Source organism: Salmo trutta, chromosome 2, assembly GCF_901001165.1.
Source record: "Salmo trutta chromosome 2, fSalTru1.1, whole genome shotgun sequence".
In the NCBI taxonomy this organism is placed as follows: Eukaryota; Metazoa; Chordata; class Actinopteri; order Salmoniformes; family Salmonidae; genus Salmo; species Salmo trutta.
Window position 1 is genome coordinate 5,083,941 of NC_042958.1, and position 23,877 is coordinate 5,107,817.

Genomic DNA, 23,877 nt, shown 5'->3' on the forward strand with positions numbered 1-23,877 from the left:
TAGAGAGTCAGAGAGAGAGAATCAGAGTCAGAGAGAGAGAATCAGAGAGTCAGAGAGAGAGAATCAGAGAGTCAGAGAGAGAGAATCAGAGAGTCAGAGAGAGAGAATCAGAGAGTCAGAAAGAAAGAATCAGAGTCAGAGAGAGAGAATCAGAGAGTCAGAGAGAAAGAATCAGAGTCAGAGAGAGAGAATCAGAGAGTCAGAGAGAGAGAATCAGAGAGTCAGAGAGAGAGAATCAGAGAGTCAGAGAGAGAGAATCAGAGAGTCAGAAAGAAAGAATCAGAGTCAGAGAGAGAGAATCAGAGAGTCAGAGAGAGAAAGAGAGAATCATACAGTCAGAGAGAGAAAGAGAGAATCCAATAAAGCCCTTTGAATTAATTAAATAAAGGTTAAATAAATAAAAATGTAATAAAACACTGAATTGAGAGAGAGACCAAGAGATACAGAGGGAGAGACAGAGAGAGAGAGAGACAAGAGAGAGAGAGACAGAGAGAGACAGAGAGAGATAGAGAGAGAGACAGAGACACAAAGGGAGAGAGCGAAAGAGAGAGAGCGACAGCGAAAGAGAGAATCAGATAGACAGAGAGAGACATCGAGAGAGAGACAGAGAGAGAGATATAAAGAGACAGAGAGAGAGAGAGAGAGAGAGAGAGAATGACAGAGAGAGATAAGAAAGAGACAGAAACACAGAGTCAGAGAGAGAGCGACAGAGAGAGATAGAAAGCGACAGAGACACAGAGAGAGAGAGAGAGAGAGAGAGAGAATGACAGAGAGAGATAAGAAAGAGACAGAAACACAGAGTCAGAGAGAGAGCGACAGAGAGAGAGATAGAAAGAGACAGAAACACAGAGAGAGAGAGAACGACAGAGAGAGATAGAAAGAGACAGAAACACAGAGAGAGAGAGTCAGAGAGAGAGAGAGAGAGAGCGAGAGAGATAGAGAGATAGAAAGAGAGAGCGACAGCTCAGGCTTTCCAAAATCGACAGGAGAGTTGGAGTTAGCGATGTAGCGCTACTTCTTAGCCTGCTGGAGTACAGTACTTCATCTCATGCCCTGTGCACCCCCCTAGTGAGAACTAAATGTAGGGTGGACTGTACTGCGGGGTAACCATGTAGGAATGAGTAGGTTGTAGGGTGGACTGTGTTGGATGGTAACCATGTAGGAATGAGTAGGGTGTAGGGTGGACTGTGTTGGATGGTAACCATGTAGGAATGAGTAGGGTGGACTGTGTTGGATGGTAACCATGTAGGTTTGAGTAGGGTGGACTGTGTTGGGGGGTAACCATGTAGGAATGAGTAGGGTGGACTGTGTTGGATGGTAACCATGTAGGTTTGAGTAGGGTGGACTGTGTTGGGGGGTAACCATGTAGGAATGAGTAGGGTGGACTGTGTTGGATGGTAACCATGTAGGTTTGAGTAGGGTGTAGGGTGGACTGTGTTGGGGGGTAACCATGCAGGAATGAGTAGGGTGGACTGTACTGGGGGGTAACCATGTTGGAATGAGTAGGGTGGACTGTGTTGGGGGGTAACCATGTTGGAATGAGTAGGGTGGACTGTGTTGGGGGGTAACCATATAGGAATGAGTAGGGTGGACTGTGTTGGGGGGTAACCATGTTGGAATGAGTAGGGTGGACTGTACTGGGGGGTAACCATGTTGGAATGAGTAGGGTGTAGGGTGGACTGTGTTGGGGGGTAACCATGTAGGAATGAGTAGGGTGTAGGGTGGACTGTGTTGGGGGGTAACCATGTAGGAATGAGTAGGGTGGACTGTGTTGGATGGTAACCATGTAGGAATGAGTAGGGTGGACTGTGTTGGGGGGTAACCATGTTGGAATGAGTAGGTTGTAGGGTGGACTGTATTGGGGGGTAACCATGTAGGAATGAGTAGGTTGGACTGTATTGGGGGGTAACCATGTTGGAATGAGTAGGTTGGACTGTATTGGGGGGTAACCATGTTGGAATGAGTAGGGTGCAGGGTGGACTGTATTGGGGGGTAACCATGTTGGAATGAGTAGGGTGTAGGGTGGACTGTATTGGGGGGTAACCATGTTGGAATGAGTAGGGTGTAGGGTGGACTGTATTGGGGGGTAACCATGTTGGAATGAGTAGGTTGGACTGTATTGGGGGGTAACCATGTTGGAATGAGTAGGGTGTAGGGTGGACTGTGTTGGGGGTAACCATGTTGGAATGAGTAGGGTGTAGGGTGGACTGTGTTGGGGGTAACCATGTTGGAATGAGTAGGGTGTAGGGTGGACTGTGTTGGAGGGTAACCATGTAGGAATGAGTAGGGTGTAGGGTGGACTGTGTTGGGGGTAACCATGTTGGAATGAGTAGGGTGTAGGGTGGACTGTGTTGGGGGTAACCATGTTGGAATGAGTAGGGTGTAGGGTGGACTGTGTTGGAGGGTAACCATGTTGGAATGAGTAGGGTGTAGGGTGGACTGTGTTGGAGGGTAACCATGTTGGAATGAGTAGGGTGTAGGGTGGACTGTGTTGGGGGTAACCATGTTGGAATGAGTAGGGTGTAGGGTGGACTGTGTTGGAGGGTGGGGTGTAGTGTGGATTGTATTGGGGGGTGAACCGGATTGGGTGGGGGGTTACTTACACACAACTTCCTCTTGGCTGGATGCCTCTGAACCGTCCTCCTTGTAGGGCTTCCCCAGGGCTGCAGGGTTACCTGGAGAGAGGCACAGACACAGGCTGTGTTTGAGAGCCTCAAAACATTGATGCATCATGGGTAAATTGTGACAGACTGATCTACAAATAACATGGAGCAGTTATTTATGATACAAGGTGATTTGTAGTCTCGACTTTCCTTTGAAGTCGGCTGCAATGTCGAACGTGCCCACACTCTCAATCTAATTCCACCTCAAAATACCCCATAATGACTTGCCCAGAGGAAAACTGTTATTGGTGTCAGGTGAACTAGTATAATGACGCACCAAGTCAGACAAGCCGCCGCCACGGGTAGGGGAAACACTGCTGTTAGCCACAGAGGCACAACTGATCTGATCTGTGTCCCTCTGGGAGATGTGTGACCCTCTCCTTCACCACCTGGCCCTTTGATCACTCAGACGTGTGTGGATCACTCAACACCTCCCAGGGAACCCACAGGAGGGAGGACAGGGCTCAGGGAGGAGGACAGGGCTTGGGGATTAGGACAGGGCTCAGGGAGGAGGACAGGGCTCAGGGAGGAGGACAGGGCTCAGGGAGGAGGACAGGGCTCAGGGAGGAGGACAGGGCTCAGGGAGGAGGACAGGGCTCAGGGAGGAGGACAGGGTTCAGGGAGGAGGACAGGGCTCAGGTGGAAGGTGTTGGACACACAAACCCCCAGGTTGTCTGCCCTCGGCTGTCACCCTCCACCATCACCTGTCTCTCAGGTAGGGCTGTCACCTGTCTCTCAGGTAGGGCTGGGCAAACAGGTTGAGGTGTTTCTGTTTGTGTCCTAAATGGGACCCTATTCCATATATAGTGCACTACTTCTGACCAGAGCCCATAGGGAAAAGGGTGCCATTTGGGAGGGAGCCTCTGATGTCAGATGGTTTCAGTAGGAGACACAGTAGGGAGTGTAAGTATTGGCAAGAAAGCAGCATTGACAAGTCAGTTTGATGTCTCTGATGTCCCAAGCTGCTTCATGATGCATCATGATGTATCCCTTATAAACAGTGGTTTCACATGATGCATCATGATGTATCCCTTATAAACAGTGGTTTCCCCATGATGCATCATGATGTGCCCCTTATAAACAGTGGTTTCCCATGATGCATCATGATGTGTCCCTTATAAACAGTGGTTTCCCATGATGCATCATGATGTGTCCCTTATAAACAGTGGTTTCCCATGATGCATCATGATGTATCCCTTATAAACAGTGGTTTCCCATGATGCATCATGATGTATCCCTTATAAACAGTGGTTTCCCCATGATGCATCATGATGTATCCCTTATAAACAGTGGTTTCCCATGATGCATCATGATGTATCCCTTATAAACAGTGGTTTCCCCATGATGCATCATGATGTGTCCCTTATAAACAGTGGTTTCCCATGATGCATTATGATGTATCCCTTATAAACAGTGGTTTCCCATGATGCATCATGATGTATCCCTTATAAACAGTGGTTTCCCCATGATGCATCATGATGTATCCCTTATAAACAGTGGTTTCCCATGATGTATCATGATGTGTCCCTTATAAACAGTGGTTTCCCATGATGCATCATGATGTGTCCCTTATAAACAGTGGTTTCCCATGATGCATCATGATGTGTCCCTTATAAACAGTGGTTTTCCATGATGCATCATGATGTGTCCCTTATAAACAGTGGTTTCCCCATGATGCATCATGATGTATCCCTTATAAACAGTGGTTTCCCCATGATGCATCATGATGTATCCCTTATAAACAGTGGTTTCCCCATGATGCATCATGATGTATCCCTTATAAACAGTGGTTTCCCATGATGCATCATGATGTATCCCTTATAAACAGTGGTTTCCCATGATGCATCATGATGTATCCCTTATAAACAGTGGTTTCCCCATGATGCATCATGATGTGTCCCTTATAAACAGTGGTTTCCCATGATGCATCATGATGTGCCCCTTATAAACAGTGGTTTCCCATGATGCATCATGATGTATCCCTTATAAACAGTGGTTTCCCATGATGCATCATGATGTATCCCTTATAAACAGTGGTTTCCCATGATGCATCATGATGTATCCCTTATAAACAGTGGTTTCCCATGATGCATCATGATGTGTCCCTTATAAACAGTGGTTTCCCATGATGCATCATGATGTATCCCTTATAAACAGTGGTTTCCCATGATGCATCATGATGTGTCCCTTATAAACAGTGGTTTCCTATGATGCATCATGATGTATCCCTTATAAACAGTGGTTTCCCATGATGCATCATGATGTATCCCTTATAAACAGTGGTTTCCCATGATGCATCATGATGTGTCCCTTATAAACAGTGGTTTCCCATGATGCATCATGATGTATCCCTTATAAACAGTGGTTTCCCCATGATGCATCATGATGTATCCCTTATAAACAGTGGTTTCCCCATGATGCATCATGATGTATCCCTTATAAACAGTGGTTTCCCCATGATGCATCATGATGTATCCCTTATAAACAGTGGTTTCCCATGATGCATCATGATGTATCCCTTATAAACAGTGGTTTCCCATGATGTATCATGATGTGTCCCTTATAAACAGTGGTTTCCCATGATGCATCATGATGTATCCCTTATAAACAGTGGTTTCCCATGATGCATCATGATGTGTCCCTTATAAACAGTGGTTTCCCATGATGCATCATGATGTATCCCTTATAAACAGTGGTTTCCCCATGATGCATCATGATGTATCCCTTATAAACAGTGGTTTCCCCATGATGCATCATGATGTGTCCCTTATAAACAGTGGTTTCCCCATGATGCATCATGATGTGTCCCTTATAAACAGTGGTTTCCCCATGATGCATCATGATGTATCCCTTATAAACAGTGGTTTCATCGCAGTAAGACATCTACTACAGTAGGCAACATTTGACTTTTTTATAAGCAATCTGTCAAATGCATTATGAAAAGTCCCGGGGCCAAGACCAAGCTCTGGAAGGTCCGGGGACATGGAACATTTGCTCCTAATCCATTTTTACAGCACTATAAAAGATTTATCAGCTCAAAGGATGTTCCAGAAATGGCAGGGTTTATGAGCAGAGGAAACACAAAAGGGGGAAGGGGTAAAGAGACTGACATTCACAGGATTAACCAAAAGGGGGAGATATCTCACAATCTTCATTCATTTTGCGTCAAACTGAGGTACATTAAAAGCTTGAACACGTCCTCTGATCCAATGGAGGCTGTTGAGGGGAGGACGGCTCATAGTAATGGCCGGAACAGAGCTAATGGAATGGAATCAAACACATGGAAAACAGGGGTTGGATGTATTTGATACCATTCCACTGATTCCGCTCCAGCCATTACCACGAGCCCGTCTTCCCCAATTAAGATGCCACCAACCTCCAGTGATCTAATGGTATGGCAAGAAAAACATGCTGACTGGATATCGCTGTAAGTGTCAGATCTAGTAGGCTAAATGATTTCTTCACATAAAATATATTTTTTATTTAACTATGCAAGTCAGTTAAGAACAAATACTTATTTACAATGACGGCCTATACAGGCCAAACCCGGACGACACTGGGCCAAATGTGCACCGTCCTATGGGACTCCCAATCACAAGAGGGTTGTGATACAGCCTTGATTTGAACCAGGGTGTCTGTAGTAACGTCTCTAGCACTGAGCCTTAGAACTCTGCACCACTCAGGAGCCCCAAAAAATGACTGGTCAGTACGGGTTTCAAACCCCCGACCTTTGCATTATTAGCACAACACTCTAACCAACCGAGCTAACTGGCCCTGCAGTAAAAAATAAAGCAATATATATTTGCAATATTCATTTCACATTTATCTAATGTATTGCATCAGAATATTCAGATTTCCTCTGACTGAGAATATGCAATAGGCTGCATCCCAAATGGCATCCTATTCCCTATATAAATAAAGCCATACTCTGGTCAAAAGTAGTGCCCTATATAGGGAATAGATTGCCATTTGGGATGCTTAAATAGAGTGTGGCCCGTAGAGAGAGAGGATGGGTAATTAGAGGTGGATTGATATCCATTGGGTAAATAGAGGTGGATTGATATCCATTGGGTAAATAGAGGTGGATTGATATCCATTGGGTAATTAGAGGTGGATTGATATTTATTGGGTAAATAGAGGTGGATTGATATCCATTGGGTAAATAGAGGTGGATTGATATCCATTGGGTAAATAGAGGTGGATTGATATCCATTGGGTAAATAGAGTGGGATTGATATCCATTGGGTAAATAGAGGTGGATTGATATCCATTGGGTAAATAGAGGTGGATTGATATCCATTGGGTAAATAGAGGTGGATTGATATCCATTGGGTAATTAGAGGTGGCTTGATAGCCATTGGGTAAATAGAGGTGGATTGATAGCCATTGGGTAAATAGAGGTGGATTAGAGCAGGGTTGTGACGAGGCTGAGTTAGGGTGACGTAGCTCCTCCTCTGAACTGACTGGCCCGTTGTTGGGCCTGCTAGGGCTCCGCGCTCAGGACCGCTCACCTCAAATGGGTGTCAACGAGACATCAGCTCTGCTCCGAGGAAGGGCGTAGGGAGCTGTGGGTGAGTCATGGGCGTAGACACACATACACTAGGCCTAGAGCCCACCTTAACATTTGTACATGTGAGTCATTTAGCTGACGCTCTTATCCAGAGCGACTAACAGGAGCAATTAGGGTTAAGTGCCTTGCTCAATCTTTCGGTTACTGGCCCAATGCTCTTAACCGCAAGGCAACCTGCTGCCTCCACATTAAGAGCAGACACGCTCAAACACACACACACACACACACACACACACACACACACACACACACACACACACACACACACACACACACACACACACACACACACACACACACACACACACACACACACACACACACACACAGCACTTACATCTGCTGCAGCTGCAGGAGGAGGAAGAGGAGGACTCAGACAGGAAGAAGCCACAGACCTTCCTTGTCTGTCGGAAAGCTTGTGGAGCCGACAGAAACTTCTCCCTGGCAAGAACAAAAAAAAAAAAAAAGGGGGTGTGTAAGTATAAAACACCAAAGTTAGTCTAGGACTAAGATCTAAACTCACTGTGTGGGGTAAAAAGGGAAGTAGGCTGGAGTTTTAACAGAAAACTCTGGGCCGGTGTTCCTAACGAGTCTCAAAGTAGGAGTAGGTCTTCTACATCATAATGAGGTCTGGTCTTCACGTGTGGCTCAGTTGGTAGAGCATGGCGTGTGCAACGCCAGGGTTGTGGGTTTGATTCCCACGGGGGGGCCAGTACAAATAAAAAATAAATGCATGAAATGAAATGTATGCATTCACTACTGTAAGTCGCTCTGGATAAGAGCGTCTGCTAAATGACTAAAATGTAAATGTAATGAGAGTGATGTTAGCTGGTATGAATCCCCTAAGGGGAAATATCTGTTGATGTTCTCTTGAGCAAAGGCACTTAGCCCTAATTGCTCATGTAGTTGGCATTGACAGAGAGGGCTGCCTCGCTTCTAGTTCTTAGGAAACTTTGCAGTATTTCATTTTTTTTATTTTTTATGTATCATTTCTTACATTGTTATCCCAGAAAATGTTATGGCAAGCGTTTTCGCTACACCCGGCAATAATATCTGCTAAACACGTGTATGTGACCAATACAATTTTTGATTTGTAAGTCGCTGTGGATAAGAACGTCTGTTAAATGACTAAAATGTGTGAAGAAATTATCCTAGATCAGCACTCTTTATGAATAGGGGCTCTGCTCCGTTTCACCAGGATCCATTCCACTTCTGAAGATCCACTCCTTAGTTTGACTTATACCTTCATTCTCTGAAGGTAATATTGGATCTAGAACCGGATTGTGAGAGATAAAACGTGCCGAGGCAACACGGCGGAATCCCAAAGGTCAAACGGAAATAATCTCACCTCTTCTATTTGCTTTCAAGTAGAAGCACACCAGAGTAAACATTCTTTTAACTTTGCAATATCAGTGTAATAAGGACATCTGATCAAACAAATGCTGGATTGATGTTAGCTAGTGGCTGAAAGTGTCCTAGTAGGGCTGTGTTTCATCTATAGCCTAGTTGTCTAGTTCCATCAATATGCTGCCTGCCTAGTGCCCTGCTGGAAGGAACAATGGCCTTACCCAGCTGACTGACGAGAAGTGGCCGTGTACTTTGGATGTGAAACCCAAGTGTGAATGTGAATGCTTCACTGACCAGGTACACTGTGCCATTCATTTCATCCAATCATCACCTAAACATCGAATTGCTCTTGAATAGGCCTACATTGCAAAAAGATAAATGCTTTAAACTTGTGTTTTTTTAATTTTTTTTAATCTATGAGCAGAGTTATTGGCACTTGAAGCTTTCATTTTCCAGAAAAACGAAACTGACTAGAAGTGGTTTCCAGGAGGGGGCACTGTTGTCCTCACAACAAGACACCCCCCCTCACAGTAACCAAGAGAGTATAAGTCCTGTACAGTACATACAGTACAGAGTTCAGGTGGGCCTTTTTGCTTCAGCAAACAAAGGAAAGGAGGGGTGCATAACAACAAGGACAACAATCACCAGAATGACTTACCAAGAAAAACTTCCAAAAGGACTAAATGGAGGTAAAAAAAGGAGATGGAACGAACACTCAACAACAAAAAAGGCAGAGATTGATTTCTTATTGCTCATTTAATCCATTGAACAAGGATGCGGACATGTGACTGATGTTTCTACGTCAAGCTGCCGTCTTCCTCCATAGTGACCTGACCATTGCCACATAGCTCCTATTTATACCAGCAGGTAGCCTAGTGGTTAGAGCATTGGGCTAACAACCTGAGAAGTTGCAAGATCGAATCCCCGAGCTGACAACAACAAAAAATCTGTCGTTCTGCCCCTGAACAAGGACCTACTGTTCCTAGGCTGTCATTGAAAATAAGAATTTGTTCTTAACTGACTTGACGAGTTAAATGAATAAATACCCTAGATGCTTATTGAGATAAAATGATAATATGTTTCAAGGTAAATGGCAAAATATAGCACAAAGTGGTAGTGTGTCTTTTTTATTTAACCAGGTAGGCTAGTTGAGAACAAGTTCTCATTTACAACTGTGACCTGGCCAAGATAAAGCAAAGCAGTGTGACACAAACAACAACACAGAGTTACACATGGAATAAACAAGCGTACAGTCAATACAACACAGTCCTTCACAATCATTTCCGTTATCCAACCCTGTGAAAGAGCGTTATCAATGAAGCTATCTATATCCTTTTGTATTCTGTCCGTGGGGTTGTAACGGAGAGGTACCAGAGAGTTGAGCATAGACCTCACTCCTATATTGTTCTCTACAATATCTAGATTGTCTTTCAGTTCCTTCAAAGCATTTTGTTCATCATGACTGAGATTAGCTGCTTGTTTAGGGGTATTGCGGGCCAATTTAGCAAAATCATTTTCTATCTGCCTACTTACTGTAGGTGAGAACAGAAGGAGTCAAATTAGCATAAGGCACAAAACTCGAGTTCTTTTTGAAAGTGGTTTGTTATCTCACATCAGGAATACCATATGGATTATAGTTTCTGAACTCTGCAATGCCATCACATGCACTATTAGCACGGAATAAATTAGTTTAATGTAATTGGAAAACAAATTTGAAAAGGTCAACTTTTAATGCAAAAGGCGCCATCCTTTTCGAAAGGGAGAAAGAGTCTTTTACTCAGGACTGACACCTGGTCAGAGGACTGTCACCTGGTCAGAGGACTGTCACCTGGTCAGAGGACTGTCACCTGGCCAGAGGACTGTCACCTGGTCAGAGGACTGTCACCTGGTCAGAGGACTGACACCTGGTCAGAGGACTGACACCTGGTCAGAGGACTGTCACCTGGTCAGAGGACTGACACCTGGTCAGAGGACTGTCACCTGGTCAGAGGACTGTCACCTGGTCAGAGGACTGACATCTGGTCAGAGGACTGTCACCTGGTCAGAGGACTGTCACCTGGTCAGAGGACTGTCACCTGGTCAGAGGACTGACATCTGGTCAGAGGACTGTCACCTGGTCAGAGGACTGTCACCTGGTCAGAGGACTGTCACCTGGTCAGAGGACTGACACTTGGTCACAGTACAGTAAAGTACGCATGCACAGACACACGCACACACCTCTAACAAACAAACACACACACCGACTCAGTCAGTCAGTGGATACTGTAAGCCAGTAGTCTGTTATCTAACGGGCTCTAGTCTTATCTAATGGGCTCTAGTTTGTTATCTAATGGGCTCTAATCTGTTATCGAATGGGCTCTAGTCTGTTATCTAATGGGCTCTAATCTGTTATCTAATGGGCTCTAGTCTGTTATCTAATGGGCTCTAGTCTGTTATCTAATGGGCTCTAATCTGTTATCTAATGGGCTCTAATCTGTTATCTAATGGGTTCTAGTCTGTTATCTAATGGGCTCTAGTCTGTTATCTAATGGGCTCTAGTCTTATCTAATGGGCTCTAATCTGTTATCGAATGGGCTCTAGTCTGTTATCTAATGGGCTCTAATCTGTTATCTAATGGGCTCTAGTCTGTTATCTAATGGGCTCTAGTCTGTTATCTAATGGGCTCTAATCTGTTATCTAATGGGCTCTAATCTGTTATCTAATGGGTTCTAGTCTGTTATCTAATGGGCTCTAATCTGTTATCGAATGGGCTCTAGTCTGTTATCTAATGGGCTCTAATCTGTTATCTAATGGGCTCTAGTTTGTTATCTAATGGGCTCTAGTCTTATCTAATGGGCTCTAGTCTGTTATCTAATGGGCTCTAATCTGTTATCTAATGGGCTCTAGTTTGTTATCTAATGGGCTCTAGTCTTATCTAATGGGCTCTAGTCTGTTATCTAATGGGCTCTAATCTGTTATCTAATGGGCTCTAGTTTGTTATCTAATGGGCTCTAGTCTTATCTAATGGGCTCTAGTCTGTTATCTAATGGGCTCTAATCTGTTATCTAATGGGCTCTAGTCTGTTATCTAATGGGCTCTAGTCTGTTATCTAATGGGCGCTAGTCTGTTATCTAATGGGCTCTAGTCTGTTATCTAATGGGCTCTAGTCTGTTATCTAATGGGCTCTAGTCTGTTATCTAATGGGCTCTAGTCTGTTATCTAATGGGCTCTAGTCTGTTATCTAATGGGCTCTAGTCTGTTATCTAATGGGCTCTAGTCTGTTATCTAATGGGCTCTAGTCTTATCTAATGGGCTCTAATCTGTTATCTAATGGGCTCTAGTCTGTTATCTAATGGGCTCTAGTCTGTTATCTAATGGGCTCTAGTCTGTTATCTAATGGGCTCTAATCTGTTATCTAATGGGTTCTAATCTGTTATCTAATGGGCTCTAGTCTGTTATCTAATGGGCTCTAATCTGTTATCTAATGGGCTCTAGTCTGTTATCTAATGGGCTCTAATCTGTTATCTAATGGGCTCTAGTCTGTTATCTAATGGGTTCTAATCTGTTATCTAATGGGCTCTAGTCTTATCTAATGGGCTCTAATCTGTTATCTAATGGGTTCTAGTCTGTTAACTAATGGGTTCTAGTCTCATCTAATGGGCTCTAGTGAAGGCCTTTGTGGACAACGTTGGAAATAAATGAAATCACTGTTATCCCCATATCCCCAGGGTCCCCGGGATTGTACGACTTAGTGCATATATTTTCCCAATCAATCCATAAATCTATCAACCAATCAATCATCCAATCAGTCAATCAGTTAGGGGGCTAAGCAGAACTCACTTGAGGTTCCTCTCCACTCCCCTGCTCTCGTACTTGTCTCCCTGTTTGAGCAGCCGGAGGATGCCCTTCTCAAACGACTCCGTGGACTGCTCCTTGGGGAGCTGCATGACAGGATCAAGTTTTAACAAGTCATGTACAGCACCATTCAAACAAATACCTTTACAACAAGAGCTAGGAGATGTCCTTAACAGTTCATTCAATTCATTAGGCTCATGAACTCATAACGTTAGTTCATTATCCCTGCTTATAATCAGTGGGTGAACATCCAGTAAATACTATGCAGGGAACATGGGGTCAATTCCATTTCAATTCAGTCAATTTGGCACGTTAATACGGATAGCTGGCAGTTTGCAGCGTCTATAAAACCTAGTTAGTGTAAATACCTTCAACAAGAAGCCCTCCAGTTCAAGCTGTGTTTTCCTGACATTGTTGGATGAGGAGTCAGACCACTTCACCTGAAAGACAAGATCAAATGTTACACTGTCATCCAAGGGATGTCAATTAACGTTACCAGATTTTGAAGGGAACATTGGGTAAGGACAAAGACACATTGGGTAAAGACAAAGATGCATTGGGTAAGGACAAAGACACATTGGGTAGGGACAAAGATGCATTGGGTAAGGACAAAGACGCATTGGGTAAAGACAAAGACGCATTGGGTAAGGACAAAGACGCATTGGGTAAGGACAAAGACGCATTGGGTAAGGACGCATTGGGTAAGGACAAAGATGCATTGGGTAAGGACAAAGACACATTGGGTAAGGACAAAGACACATTGGGTAGGGACAAAGACGCATTGGGTAAGGACAAAGACGCATTGGGTAAGGACAAAGATGCATTGGGTAAGGACAAAGATGCATTGGGTAAGGACAAAGACACATTGGGTAAGGACAAAGATGCATTGGGTAAGGACAAAGACACATTGGGTAGGGACAAAGACGCATTGGGTAAGGACAAAGATGCATTGGGTAAGGACAAAGACGCATTGGGTAAGGACAAAGACGCATTGGGTAAGGACAAAGACGCATTGGGTAAGGACAAAGACACATTGGGTAAGGACAAAGACACATTGGGTAAGGACGCATTGGGTAAGGACAAAGACACATTGGGTAAGGACAAAGACACATTGGGTAAGGACAAAGACGCATTGGGTAAGGACAAAGACGCATTGGGTAAGGACAAAGACACATTGGGTAAGGACATCGTAAGAAGGGGAAACAAAAATCCCACCATGGGAATGTTTTTCCTCAAACAAACAACATTTACAAATCTACCATCTTGGCTTTGCTGCTTATACACCATCGGTGGTAATTGAGATTATCAAGATTATCCCTAGAAGACAATAATAAAGAATTATGTCAGCCAAGCGCTACAACAAGACGCTACAAAAGCTCTTTAGTCTGCCCTGCTGTGAAAACTGTTTGGTTTGATCAGATCTTTAGAAAAATATTGTTTGTGTTTAGTCCCGCGGTTGTAAAAGTATTGTTTGTGTTAAGCCCCGAGGTTGTAAAAGTCTTGTTTGTGTTTTTGTACAGCCCCGCGGTTTTCTGCTTTCCCAACCTAATGACTTGGACTTACGATGGTATTCTTGGGAGAGTTTCAGGGACTTTTCTTCAACAGTTAGTTGGCCTACTACAACCGGATCTGACTGGGTCATTACAGTGGGGGGAAAAAGTATTTGATCCCCTGCTGATTTTGTACATTTGCTCACTGACAAAGAAATGATCAGTCTATAATTTTAATGGTAGGTTTATTTGAACAGTGAGACAGAATAACAACAAAAATATCCAGAAAAACGCATGTCAGAAATGTTATAAATTGATTTGCATTTTAATGAGGGAAATAAGTATTTGACTCCCTCTCAAACAGAAAGATTTCTGGCTCCCAGGTGTCTTTTATACAGGTAACGAGCTGAGATTAGGAGCACACTCTTAAAGGGAGTGCTCCTAACCGCAGCTTGTTACCTGTAAAAAAGACACCTGTCCACAGAAGCAATCAATCAATCAGATTCCAAACTCTCCACCATGGCCAAGACCAAAGAGCTCTCCAAGGATGTCAGGGACAAGATTGTAGACCTACACAAGGCTGGAATGGGCTACAAGACCATCGCCAAGCAGCTTGGTGAGAAGGTGACAACAGTTGGTGCGATTATTCACAAATGGAAGAAACACAAAAGAACTGTCAATATCCCTCGGCCTGGGGCTCCCTGCAAGATCTCACCTCGTGGAGTTGCAATGATCATGAGAACGGTGAGGAATCAGCCCAGAACTACACGGGAGGATCTTGTCAATGATCTCAAGGCAGCTGGGACCATAGTCACCAAGAAAACAATTGGTAACACACTACGCCGTGAAGGACTGAAATCCTGCAGCGCCCGCAAGGTCCCCCTGCTCAAGAATACATATACATGCCCGTCTGAAGTTTGCCAATGAACATCTGAATGACTCAGAGGACAACTGCTGAAAGTGTTGTGGTCAGATGACACCAAAATGGAGCTCTTTGACATCAACTCAACTCGCCGTGTTTGGAGGAGGAGGAATGCTGCCTATGACCCCAAGAACACCATCTCCACCGTCAAACATGGAGGTGGAAACATTATGCTTTGGGGGTGTTTTTCTGCTAAGGGGACAGGACAACTTCACCGCATCAAAGGGACGATGGACGGGGACATGTACCGTCAAATCTTGGGTGAGAACCTTCTTCCCTCAGCCAGGGCATTGAAACTGGGTCGTGGATGGGTATTCCAGCATGACAATGACCCAAAACACACGGCCAAGGCAACAAAGGAGTGGCTCAAGAAGAAGCACATTAAGGTCCTGGAGTGGCCTAGCCAGTCTCCAGACCTTAATCCCATAGAAAATCTGTGGAGGGAGCTGAAGGTTCGAGTTGCCAAACGTCAGCCTCGAAACCTTAATGACTTGGAGAAGATCTGCAAAAGAGGAGTGGGACAAAATCAATCCTGAGATGTGTGCAAACCTGGTGGCCAACTACAAGAAACGTCTGACCTCTGTGATTGCCAACAAGGGTTTTGCCACCAAATACTAAGTCATGTTTTGCAGAGGGGTCAAATACTTATTTCCCTCATTAAAATGTTGTTATTCTGTCTCTCACTGTTCAAATAAACCTACTATTAAAATTATAGACTGATCATTTCTTTGTAAGTGGGCAAACGCACAAAATCAGCAGGGGATCAAATACTTTTTCCCCCCCACTGTAGGTCACATGATCAAACAGTCCAAAACACAGAGGCCCGGCCAGCCATAGAGATGTCCTTTCTGACAGCAGGGGTTTAGGCTAGAGGAAGCTACAGAGGGCTAAGGACAGCAATTCATATATAGGCTGACTGTCTGAAGGAAGAGTGACAGACTGACAGACCTATCCTCTCCTTGTGCTACTGCACTAAGCAGGAGGACTAACTAAGTGATCCAGGATAAACAGATGGAGAGGGGGAATGACTCACAATGGCAGTCTGGCAATTCTCACCTGTGTTGTACTAGTATAGTAGGCCTACATCTCTCCCTCTCTCGCTTTCTCTCTTCCTCCATCTCTCCATTCCTATCCCCCCCAAGAACAACATCTGTGGTCATTTAGCAACTGCTTGCAGCCTTGTGCCCGGTGGCGGAGTACAAGGTGAGGTAGTGTTTTTCACTAGCGCCGGATGTTGGCTAAACAGACGATTACAGACTCATTTCTCAGAAGGTTACTTTTCCCACTTAAATTAACTTGGCAACGCTAGTCAGCCAAGTTAGCGCTCTCCCGCTAGAATGAACGATATGCATTTTGATAGGACAGATGCCTGTCAGTCACAAAGCATCTGCGGTCTGTCCCACCTCCCGGGACCTGTGGGCAGTGTGATTAATGTGTGCTGCGGAGGAAGGAGAGAGCATGACGCTCCTTCATTGTCTCTGTGTTTACATTTCAGGGCCCTACAACCATTTTACTTGCATATACTCCTAAACATTGAAAAATAGATGTGTGAACTGAAAAAGTGATTTTCAGCAATCCCGCCGTAGCTATTTTCTAAGTATTTCTGCCGTTTTGTTTAATTGCTGGTAGCTACAGTACACAAATAACCATAGAAATATGAATGATTTCTTATTTCTATTCAAAGAGCCAGGTAGAGTCCCATAAAACCTGGGACGCACTGTGAGTGATGTGCTGAAAGATTCATTTTTAGAAACGCACAGGCATAGAAGTTGGTCGAATTTACCCAAAAGTCTATTAAAGTGTGACTTTGTCCTCGTGTTTCTTGGCTATTTACATCTTCTCTTCACACGCTAGGTTGTTGTTCAACGTTAGTTTGAGTTTGTTCAACTGCTACTAGCAAAGGGATGTCAGGCAATCTCATCTCGAGAGACAGACAGACAGAGAGACAGAGAGACAGACAGACAGACAGAGAGACAGAGAGACAGACAGACAGAGAGACAGAGAGACAGACAGACAGACAGACAGAGAGACAGACAGACAGACAGACAGACAGACAGACAGACAGACAGACAGACAGACAGAGAGACAGACAGACAGACAGACAGACAGACAGACAGACAGACAGACAGACAGACAGACAGACAGACAGACAGACAGACAGACAATCCCACTGTTACCACGGTAAGGTCACCCAAGTGACTCAGATATTTGAGGGTACATTGTACTTTACTGAGCATGGAACACCCCAAAAAAACTTTTACTCATTAACTTTTTGTTATTTCTTATAATAAAAACACACTTGCTCAAATACTTTCATTGTGCTCCTAAATGTCTTTGTGTGCTCTTAAATGTCTTTGTGTGCTGCTAAATGTCTTTGTGTGCTGCAAAATGTCTTTGTGTGCTCCTAAATGTCTTTGTGTGCTCCTAAATATCTTTGTGTGCTCCTAAATGTCTTTGTGTGCTGCAAAATGTCTTTGTGTGCTCCTAAATGTCTTTGTGTGCTCCTAAATATCTTTGTGTGCTTCTAAATATCTTTGTGTGCTCCTAAATGTCTTTGTGTGCTCCTAAATATCGTTGTGTGCTCTTAAATGTATTTGTGTGCTCCTAAATATCTTTGTGTGCTCCTAAATGTCTTTCTGTGTTGCAAAATGTATGTGTGTGCTCCTAAATGTCTTTGTGTGCTGCTAAATGTCTTTGTGTGCTCCTAAATGTCTTTGTGTGCTCCTAAATGTCTTTGTGTGCTCCTAAATGTCTTTGTGTGCTCCTAAGTGTCTTTGTGTGCTTCTAAATGTCTTTGTGTGCTCCTAAATGACAGCGATGGACAGAGATAGACATTTACATAAGCCTCGTGTTAGCGGACTGTGTTCTCTGGGAACATGTGATACGAAGTTGTCAAGGGACGAAAGTCAGCTAGACGACTACTAGACGTGGACTTGGGAATGTGTTCGGTATCAAAAAGCTCTGAGTGTACTAGGCCCATTAACCCTTTAAACCATGACGGCTAAACCTATTGACAAGGCCTCTGGAGCAGCTATTCCCAAACTGGGGTAGGCGCAATGTCATCGGGGGGGGTACGCCAAATAAAAATGTGATTCACATTTTCAAACAGTACATTTATATTTGCCAACGGGGCTATACATTTGGGTGAGGTTTTTTTCTCGCCTGAGTAGCCTCGTTTCACTGCCAAAAATAAAATGAAACCGTCTAGTGTTCAGCTAAATTACAACACAATGTCAGATACAGGAAGCCTCGTCAAATAATTAACATCCAATCACATTAACCGTTACTCTCTCGCGGGAAACCTTCACTCTTGCGCAGACATTTAGAAACGAAACATGACAATTTGAAAAATAAGCCACGGGAGTTTTTGGAGCGAGAATAAAGACGACTTTCGAGTAGTAAGACATGTATCAAAGCAACAGATACCATTAATAAGAAGGGGCTAGAAGAGTCTTATATGGTGAGCTACTGAGTGGCTAGGACAGGCAAGCTCCATACTATTGTGGAGGACTTAATTCTTCCTACTGCCGTGGATTTGGCTGGGAAAATGCTGGGGGAAAAGGCCAAATAAATTATACAGACAACACTGTTTCACGACGCATCAGTGACACGGCAAGAGATAATTTGAAACAATTACTGCTTCTCATACAAGCCAGTGAATTCTATGCGTTACAGCTGGATGAGTCAACAGACGTGGCGGGCCTGGCACAGCTCCTGGTATATGTCCGTTACGTTTATGAGGGGTCAATTAAGGAAGACATCCTCTTCTGGAAACCACTGGAAACCAGGACAACAGGAGAGGATATTTTTAAAGTACTGGACAGCTTTGTGACATCAAATGGACTTTGGTGGTCAAGATGTGTTGGTATCTGTACTGATGGCTCAAAATCCATGACAGGGAGACATAGTGGAGTGGTAACACGAGTGCCAGCAGTTGCTCCCGATGCCACTTGGGTAAACTGCAGCATCCACCGAGAGGCTCTTGCTGCCAAGGGAATGCCTGACACCTTGAAAGACGTTTTGGACACTACAGTGAAAATGGTTAACTTTGTTAAAGCAAGGCCCCTGAACTCTCATGTATTTTCTGCACTATGCACTGATATGGGAAGCGACCATGTAACACTTTTACAACATACAGAAGTGCTCTGGTTATCAAGGGGCAAAGTATTGACATGTTTTTTATTTTTATTGAGAGACGAGCTTGTCTGACCTCTTGCATGAGGACGAGTTTCTCACACGACTGGCCTATCTGGGTGATGTTTTTTCTCGCCTGAATGATCTGATTAGAGGATTTCAGGGACACTCCGCAAATATATTCAATGTGCGCGACAACATTAAGGCTACGATTAAGAAGTTGGAGCTCTTCTCTGTCTGCATTAACAAGGACAACACACAGGTCTTTCCATCATTGTATGATTTTTTGTGTGCAAATAAACTCAAGCTTACGGACAATGTCAAATGTGATATAGCAAAGCACCTGAGTGAGTTTGGTGCACAATTACGCAGGTACTTTCCCGAAACGAACGACACAAACAACTGGATTTGTTATCCCTTTCATGCCCTGCCTCCAGTCCACTTACCGATATCTGAACAAGAGAGCCTCATCGAAATTGCAACAAGCAGTTCTGTGAAAATTGTATTTAATCAGAAGCCACTTCCAGATTTCTATTATATTATTATATTATTATTATATTATTATTTGTGCCCTGGTCCTATAAGAGCTCTTTGTCACTTCCCACGAGCCGTGTTGTGACAAAAACACACACTCATTCTTATGTTTAATAAATGTATCGTATAGTGTGTGCCAGGCTTACAATGATGGCAACAAAAAAAAAACATTTGTGAGTGCGCTGACCCTGGTGCTAGAGGGGGTACGCAGCTGGAGGTTGAACGTTTGAAGGGGTACGGGACTATAACAAGTTTGGGAACCACTGCTCTAGAGAAATTGTTGGCCCGTGTGATAATGACGACCAATCATGTCTCTCACTGGAATCACGTATCTACTCTACTACTACAGAAAGTGTGGATGACACATGGTCACAGGAATAGCATCCGTAAGAATCAGGAAGTAAACGTGGTGCAGATTCTAACAGCATCACAGTGGGGGGAAATATTATCAGGCGGTGCGCTGAGCGATTTGTCCCTCAATGAAGTTAGGCCCGCCCCCAGAGGACCCACGATGCACCACACCTCTATTGTGGGATGCATAAAGAATGGCCCTTCAAACCATGATGGCTAAACCTATTGACAAGGCCTCCAGAGAAACCGTTTTCGGTCATATGCAATGCCTCAAGTCAAATCAAGTTTATTGGTCACGTACACAGATTTGCAGATGCTATTGCAGTTGCAGCAAAAATGCTTGTGTTCCTAGCTCCAACAGTGCAGTAATACCTAACTAAATGCTTGTGTTTCTAGCTCCAACAGTGCAGTAATACCTAACTAAATGCTTGTGTTTCTAGCTCTGACAGTGCAGTAATATCTAACTAAATGCTTGTGTTTCTAGCTCCAACAGTGCAGTAATATCTAACTAAATGCTTGTGTTTCTAGCTCTGACAGTGCAGTAATATCTAACTAAATGCTTGTGTTCCTAGCTCCAACAGTGCAGTAATACCTAACTAAATGCTTGTGTTTCTAGCTCTGACAGTGCAGTAATATCTAACTAAATGCTTGTGTTTCTAGCTCCAACAGTGCAGTAATATCTAACTAAATGCTTGTGTTCCTAGCTCCAACAGTGCAGTAATATCTAACTAAATGCTTGTGTTCCCAGCTCCAACAGTAATATCTAACTAAATGCTTGTGTTCCTAGCTCTGACAGTGCAGTAATACCTAACTAAATGCTTGTGTTCCTAGCTCCAACAGTGCAGTAATACCTAACTAAATGCTTGTGTTCCTAGCTCCAAAAGTGCAGTAATACCTAACTAAATGCTTGTGTTTATAGCTCCAACAGTGCAGTAATACCTAACTAAATGCTTGTGTTTCTAGCTCCAACAGTGCAGTAATATCTAACTAAATGCTTGTGTTCCCAGCTCCAACAGTGCAGTAATATCTAACTAAATGCTTGTGTTTCTAGCTCCAACAGTGCAGTAATATCTAACTAAATGCTTGTGTTTCTAGCTCCAACAGTGCAGTAATACCTAACTAAATGCTTGTGTTTCTAGCTCCAACAGTGCAGTAATATCTAACTAAATGCTTGTGTTCCCAGCTCCAACAGTGCAGTAATATCTAACTAAATGCTTGTGTTTCTAGCTCCAACAGTGCAGTAATACCTAACTAAATGCTTGTGTTTCTAGCTCCAACAGTGCAGTAATATCTAACTAAATGCTTGTGTTTCTAGCTCCAACAGTGCAGTAATACCTAACTAAATGCTTGTGTTTCTAGCTCCAACAGTGGAGTAATACCTAACTAAATTCTTGCTCAGGGGGGTACGGTGAAAGTCAGATGTGTGGAATAAATTTGAAATGGAGGGGTTTAGGTCAATTTATTGTTAATGTTAATTATTCAATGGTCGCTTTATTATTTATATTAAAAAATAAAATGCTTGATTCCATTTCACATCATGCATGACTCGTACGCTGTATGATGACATGAACTCATACACTATTGATTGATACAGTAGCTTAGATATTGAATCATTCCCGGGACCACCCATACGTACAAAAGTATCCACGCATGACTGTAAGTCGCTTTGGATAAAAGTGTCTGCTAAATGGCGTATATTACCCAAACCCCCACTGAGAGAACCACGACAGGCCAGGCCTTGAAAGGGCAGCATCACTACACACGGAATAGAACTGCCTCGTTCAAAAACAAAGTGGCCAAACTGAAGCTTTCAGTCCTCTGTATCCTTCTCTTTCAATCCCTGTTGTGTGTGTGTGTATGTGTGTGTGTGTGTATGTGTGTATGTGTGCATGTGTGTGTGTGTGTATGTGTGTGTGTGTGTGTGTGTGTGTGTGTGTGTGTGTGTGTGTGTGTGTGTGTGTGTGTGTGTGTGTGTGTGTGTGGGTGTGTGTGTGTGTGTGTGTGTGTGGCACTGTGTGGCACTGTGTGGGCCCTGGGCTGTGCAGTCTTGCAGAGGCCTGTTGTCCCTCTCTGTCTGTCTGGCTGCTAACGCAGAGTGGATGCCCTGCTCTCTTTGCCCAGAGGAATAGACAGTTACATCACTCTGCCTCTCACTCACTCACTCACTCACTCACTCACTCACTCTTAGACAAAGAAGCCTGTAGGATGTTAGAGGGAGAGGGCCAGAGTGAGAGGGCCAGAGTGAGAGGGACAGAGTGAGAGGGACAGAGTGAGAGGGACAGAGTGAGAGGGACAGAGTGAGAGGGACAGAGTGAGAGGGACAGAATGAGAGGGACAGAGTGAAAGGGACAGAGTGAGAGGGACAGAATGAGAGGGACAGAGTGAAAGGGACAGAGTGAAAGTGAGAGGTAAAAAGCGAGGGTTTGTGCGTGTTTTAGTCCGTCCCTGCATGAGTGAGTAAGTGAGTGTGTGTGTGTGTGTGTGTGTGTGTGTGTGTGTGTGTGTGTGTGTGTGTGTGTGTGTGTGTGTGTGTGTGTGTGTCGGTGTGTGTGTGTGTCAGTGTGTGAGTGTTAGTCTTTCTCTCAGTGTGTGTGTACACAGGCTTACAAGGTGCCAGGTCTTGCCAGCCAGCCAGCCAGCCAGCCATGTGTTTTACTGCCTTTTTACCAGGTTGTATAGTGGGTATTCTGACTGAGTTGACTTAGTTTACCAGCCATGTCCATATGCCAAGTCCAGAACCAGACCAGCTACACCTCCAGAACCAGACCAGCTACACCTCCAGAAACAGACCAGCTACAAGTCCAGAACCAGACCAGCTACACCTCCAGAAATAGACCAGCTACAAGTCCAGAACCAGACCAGCTACAAGTCCAGAATCAGACCAGCTCCAAGTCCAGAAACAGACCAGCTACAAGTCCAGAACCAGACCAGCTACACCTCCAGAACCAGACCAGCTACACCTCCAGAAACAGACCGGCTACAAGTCCAGAATCAGACCAGGTACACCTCCAGAAATAGACCAGCTACAAGTCCAGAACCAGACCAGCTACAAGTCCAGAACCAGACCAGCTCCAAGTCCAGAAACAGACCAGCTACAAGTCCAGAACCAGACCAGCTACACCTCCAGAACCAGACCAGCTACAAGTCCAGAACCAGACCAGCTACAACTCCAGAACCAGACCAGCTCCAAGTCCAGAAACAGACTAGCTACAGGTCCAGAACCAGACCAGCTACAAGTCCAGAACCAGACCAGCTCCAAGTCCAGAAACAGACTAGCTACAAGTCCAGAACCAGACCAGCTACAAGTCCAGAACCAGACCATCTCCAAGTCCAGAACCAGACCATCTTCAAGTCCAGAACCAGACCAGCTACACCTCCAGAACCAGACCAGCTTCAAGTCCAGAACCAGACCAGCTACAAGTCCAGAACCAGACCAGCTACAAGTCCAGAAACAGACTAGCTACAAGTCCAGAACCAGACCAGCTACAAGTCCAGAACCAGACCAGCTACAAGTTCAGAACCAGACCAGCTACACCTCCAGAACCAGACCAGCTACACCTCCAGAACCAGACCAGCTACAAGTCCAGAACCAGACCAGCTACAACTCCAGAACCAGACCAGCTACACCTCCAGAACCAGACCAGATACAAGTCCAGAACCAGACCAGCTACAAGTCCAGCACCAGACCAGCTACAAGTCCAGAACCAGACCAGCTACACCTCCAGAACCAGACCAGCTATTTCACCCCAGATGGGTGAGTCTGCCTGTTACAGAGCACAGGCAGAGGATGGGTTCACACAGGCCAGGGGCTGGGATGGCAGCACAGAGCAGAGCTGGCCTGGCCAGGGGCTGGGTGGGCAGCACAGAGCAGAGCTGGCCTGGCCAGGGGCTGGGTGGGCAGCACAGAGCAGATCTGGCCTGGCCAGGGACTGGGATGGCAGCACAGAGCAGAGCTGGCCTGGCCAGGGGCTGGGTGGGCAGCACAGAGCAGAGCTGGCCTGGCCAGGGACTGGGATGGCAGCACAGAGCAGA

At 44.6% G+C, this 23,877-nt stretch overlaps 2 protein-coding genes across 3 annotated transcripts in view; both read right to left on the minus strand.

Moving 5' to 3' along the window:
• LOC115149364 (zinc finger CCHC domain-containing protein 2) overlaps positions 1–23,877 on the minus strand; it is a 76,794-nt gene that overhangs the window by 14,973 nt on the left and 37,944 nt on the right. The window contains exons 4-7 of the mRNA XM_029692173.1: positions 12,783–12,854; positions 12,400–12,500; positions 7,571–7,674; positions 2,604–2,675 (exon numbers count right to left, since the gene is read on the minus strand). Coding sequence (XP_029548033.1) covers positions 2,604–2,675; positions 7,571–7,674; positions 12,400–12,500; positions 12,783–12,854 — 349 coding nt within the window. The remainder of the gene's footprint in view (positions 1–2,603; positions 2,676–7,570; positions 7,675–12,399; positions 12,501–12,782; positions 12,855–23,877) is intronic.
• Positions 907–2,576, minus strand: LOC115149370 (adhesive plaque matrix protein-like). 2 transcript variants are annotated; one of them, XM_029692188.1, is made up of 2 exons: positions 1,286–2,576; positions 907–1,205 (listed from the first exon to the last, which is right to left on the minus strand). In XM_029692188.1, exons 1-2 carry the CDS (start codon positions 2,363–2,365, stop codon positions 1,047–1,049), a joined length of 1,239 nt encoding a protein of 412 aa, XP_029548048.1. In that variant the 5' UTR covers positions 2,366–2,576; the 3' UTR covers positions 907–1,046. The 2 variants fall into 2 exon arrangements, with proteins under 2 accessions (XP_029548048.1, XP_029548057.1); XM_029692197.1 differs by having other exon boundaries at positions 907–2,094; positions 2,506–2,535.

What these genes read in the sequence shown, in the direction of transcription:
- LOC115149370 (XM_029692188.1), bottom strand. Translation starts at nt 2,365, where the DNA reads ATGGTTACCCCCAACACAGTCCACCCTACACCCTACTCATTCCAACAT. An exon ending in TCCACCCTACTCATTCCTAC is followed by an intron (nt 1,206 to 1,285) that starts ATGGTTACCCCC and finishes ACTCATTCCTAC; the next exon opens with ATGGTTACCATCCAACACAG.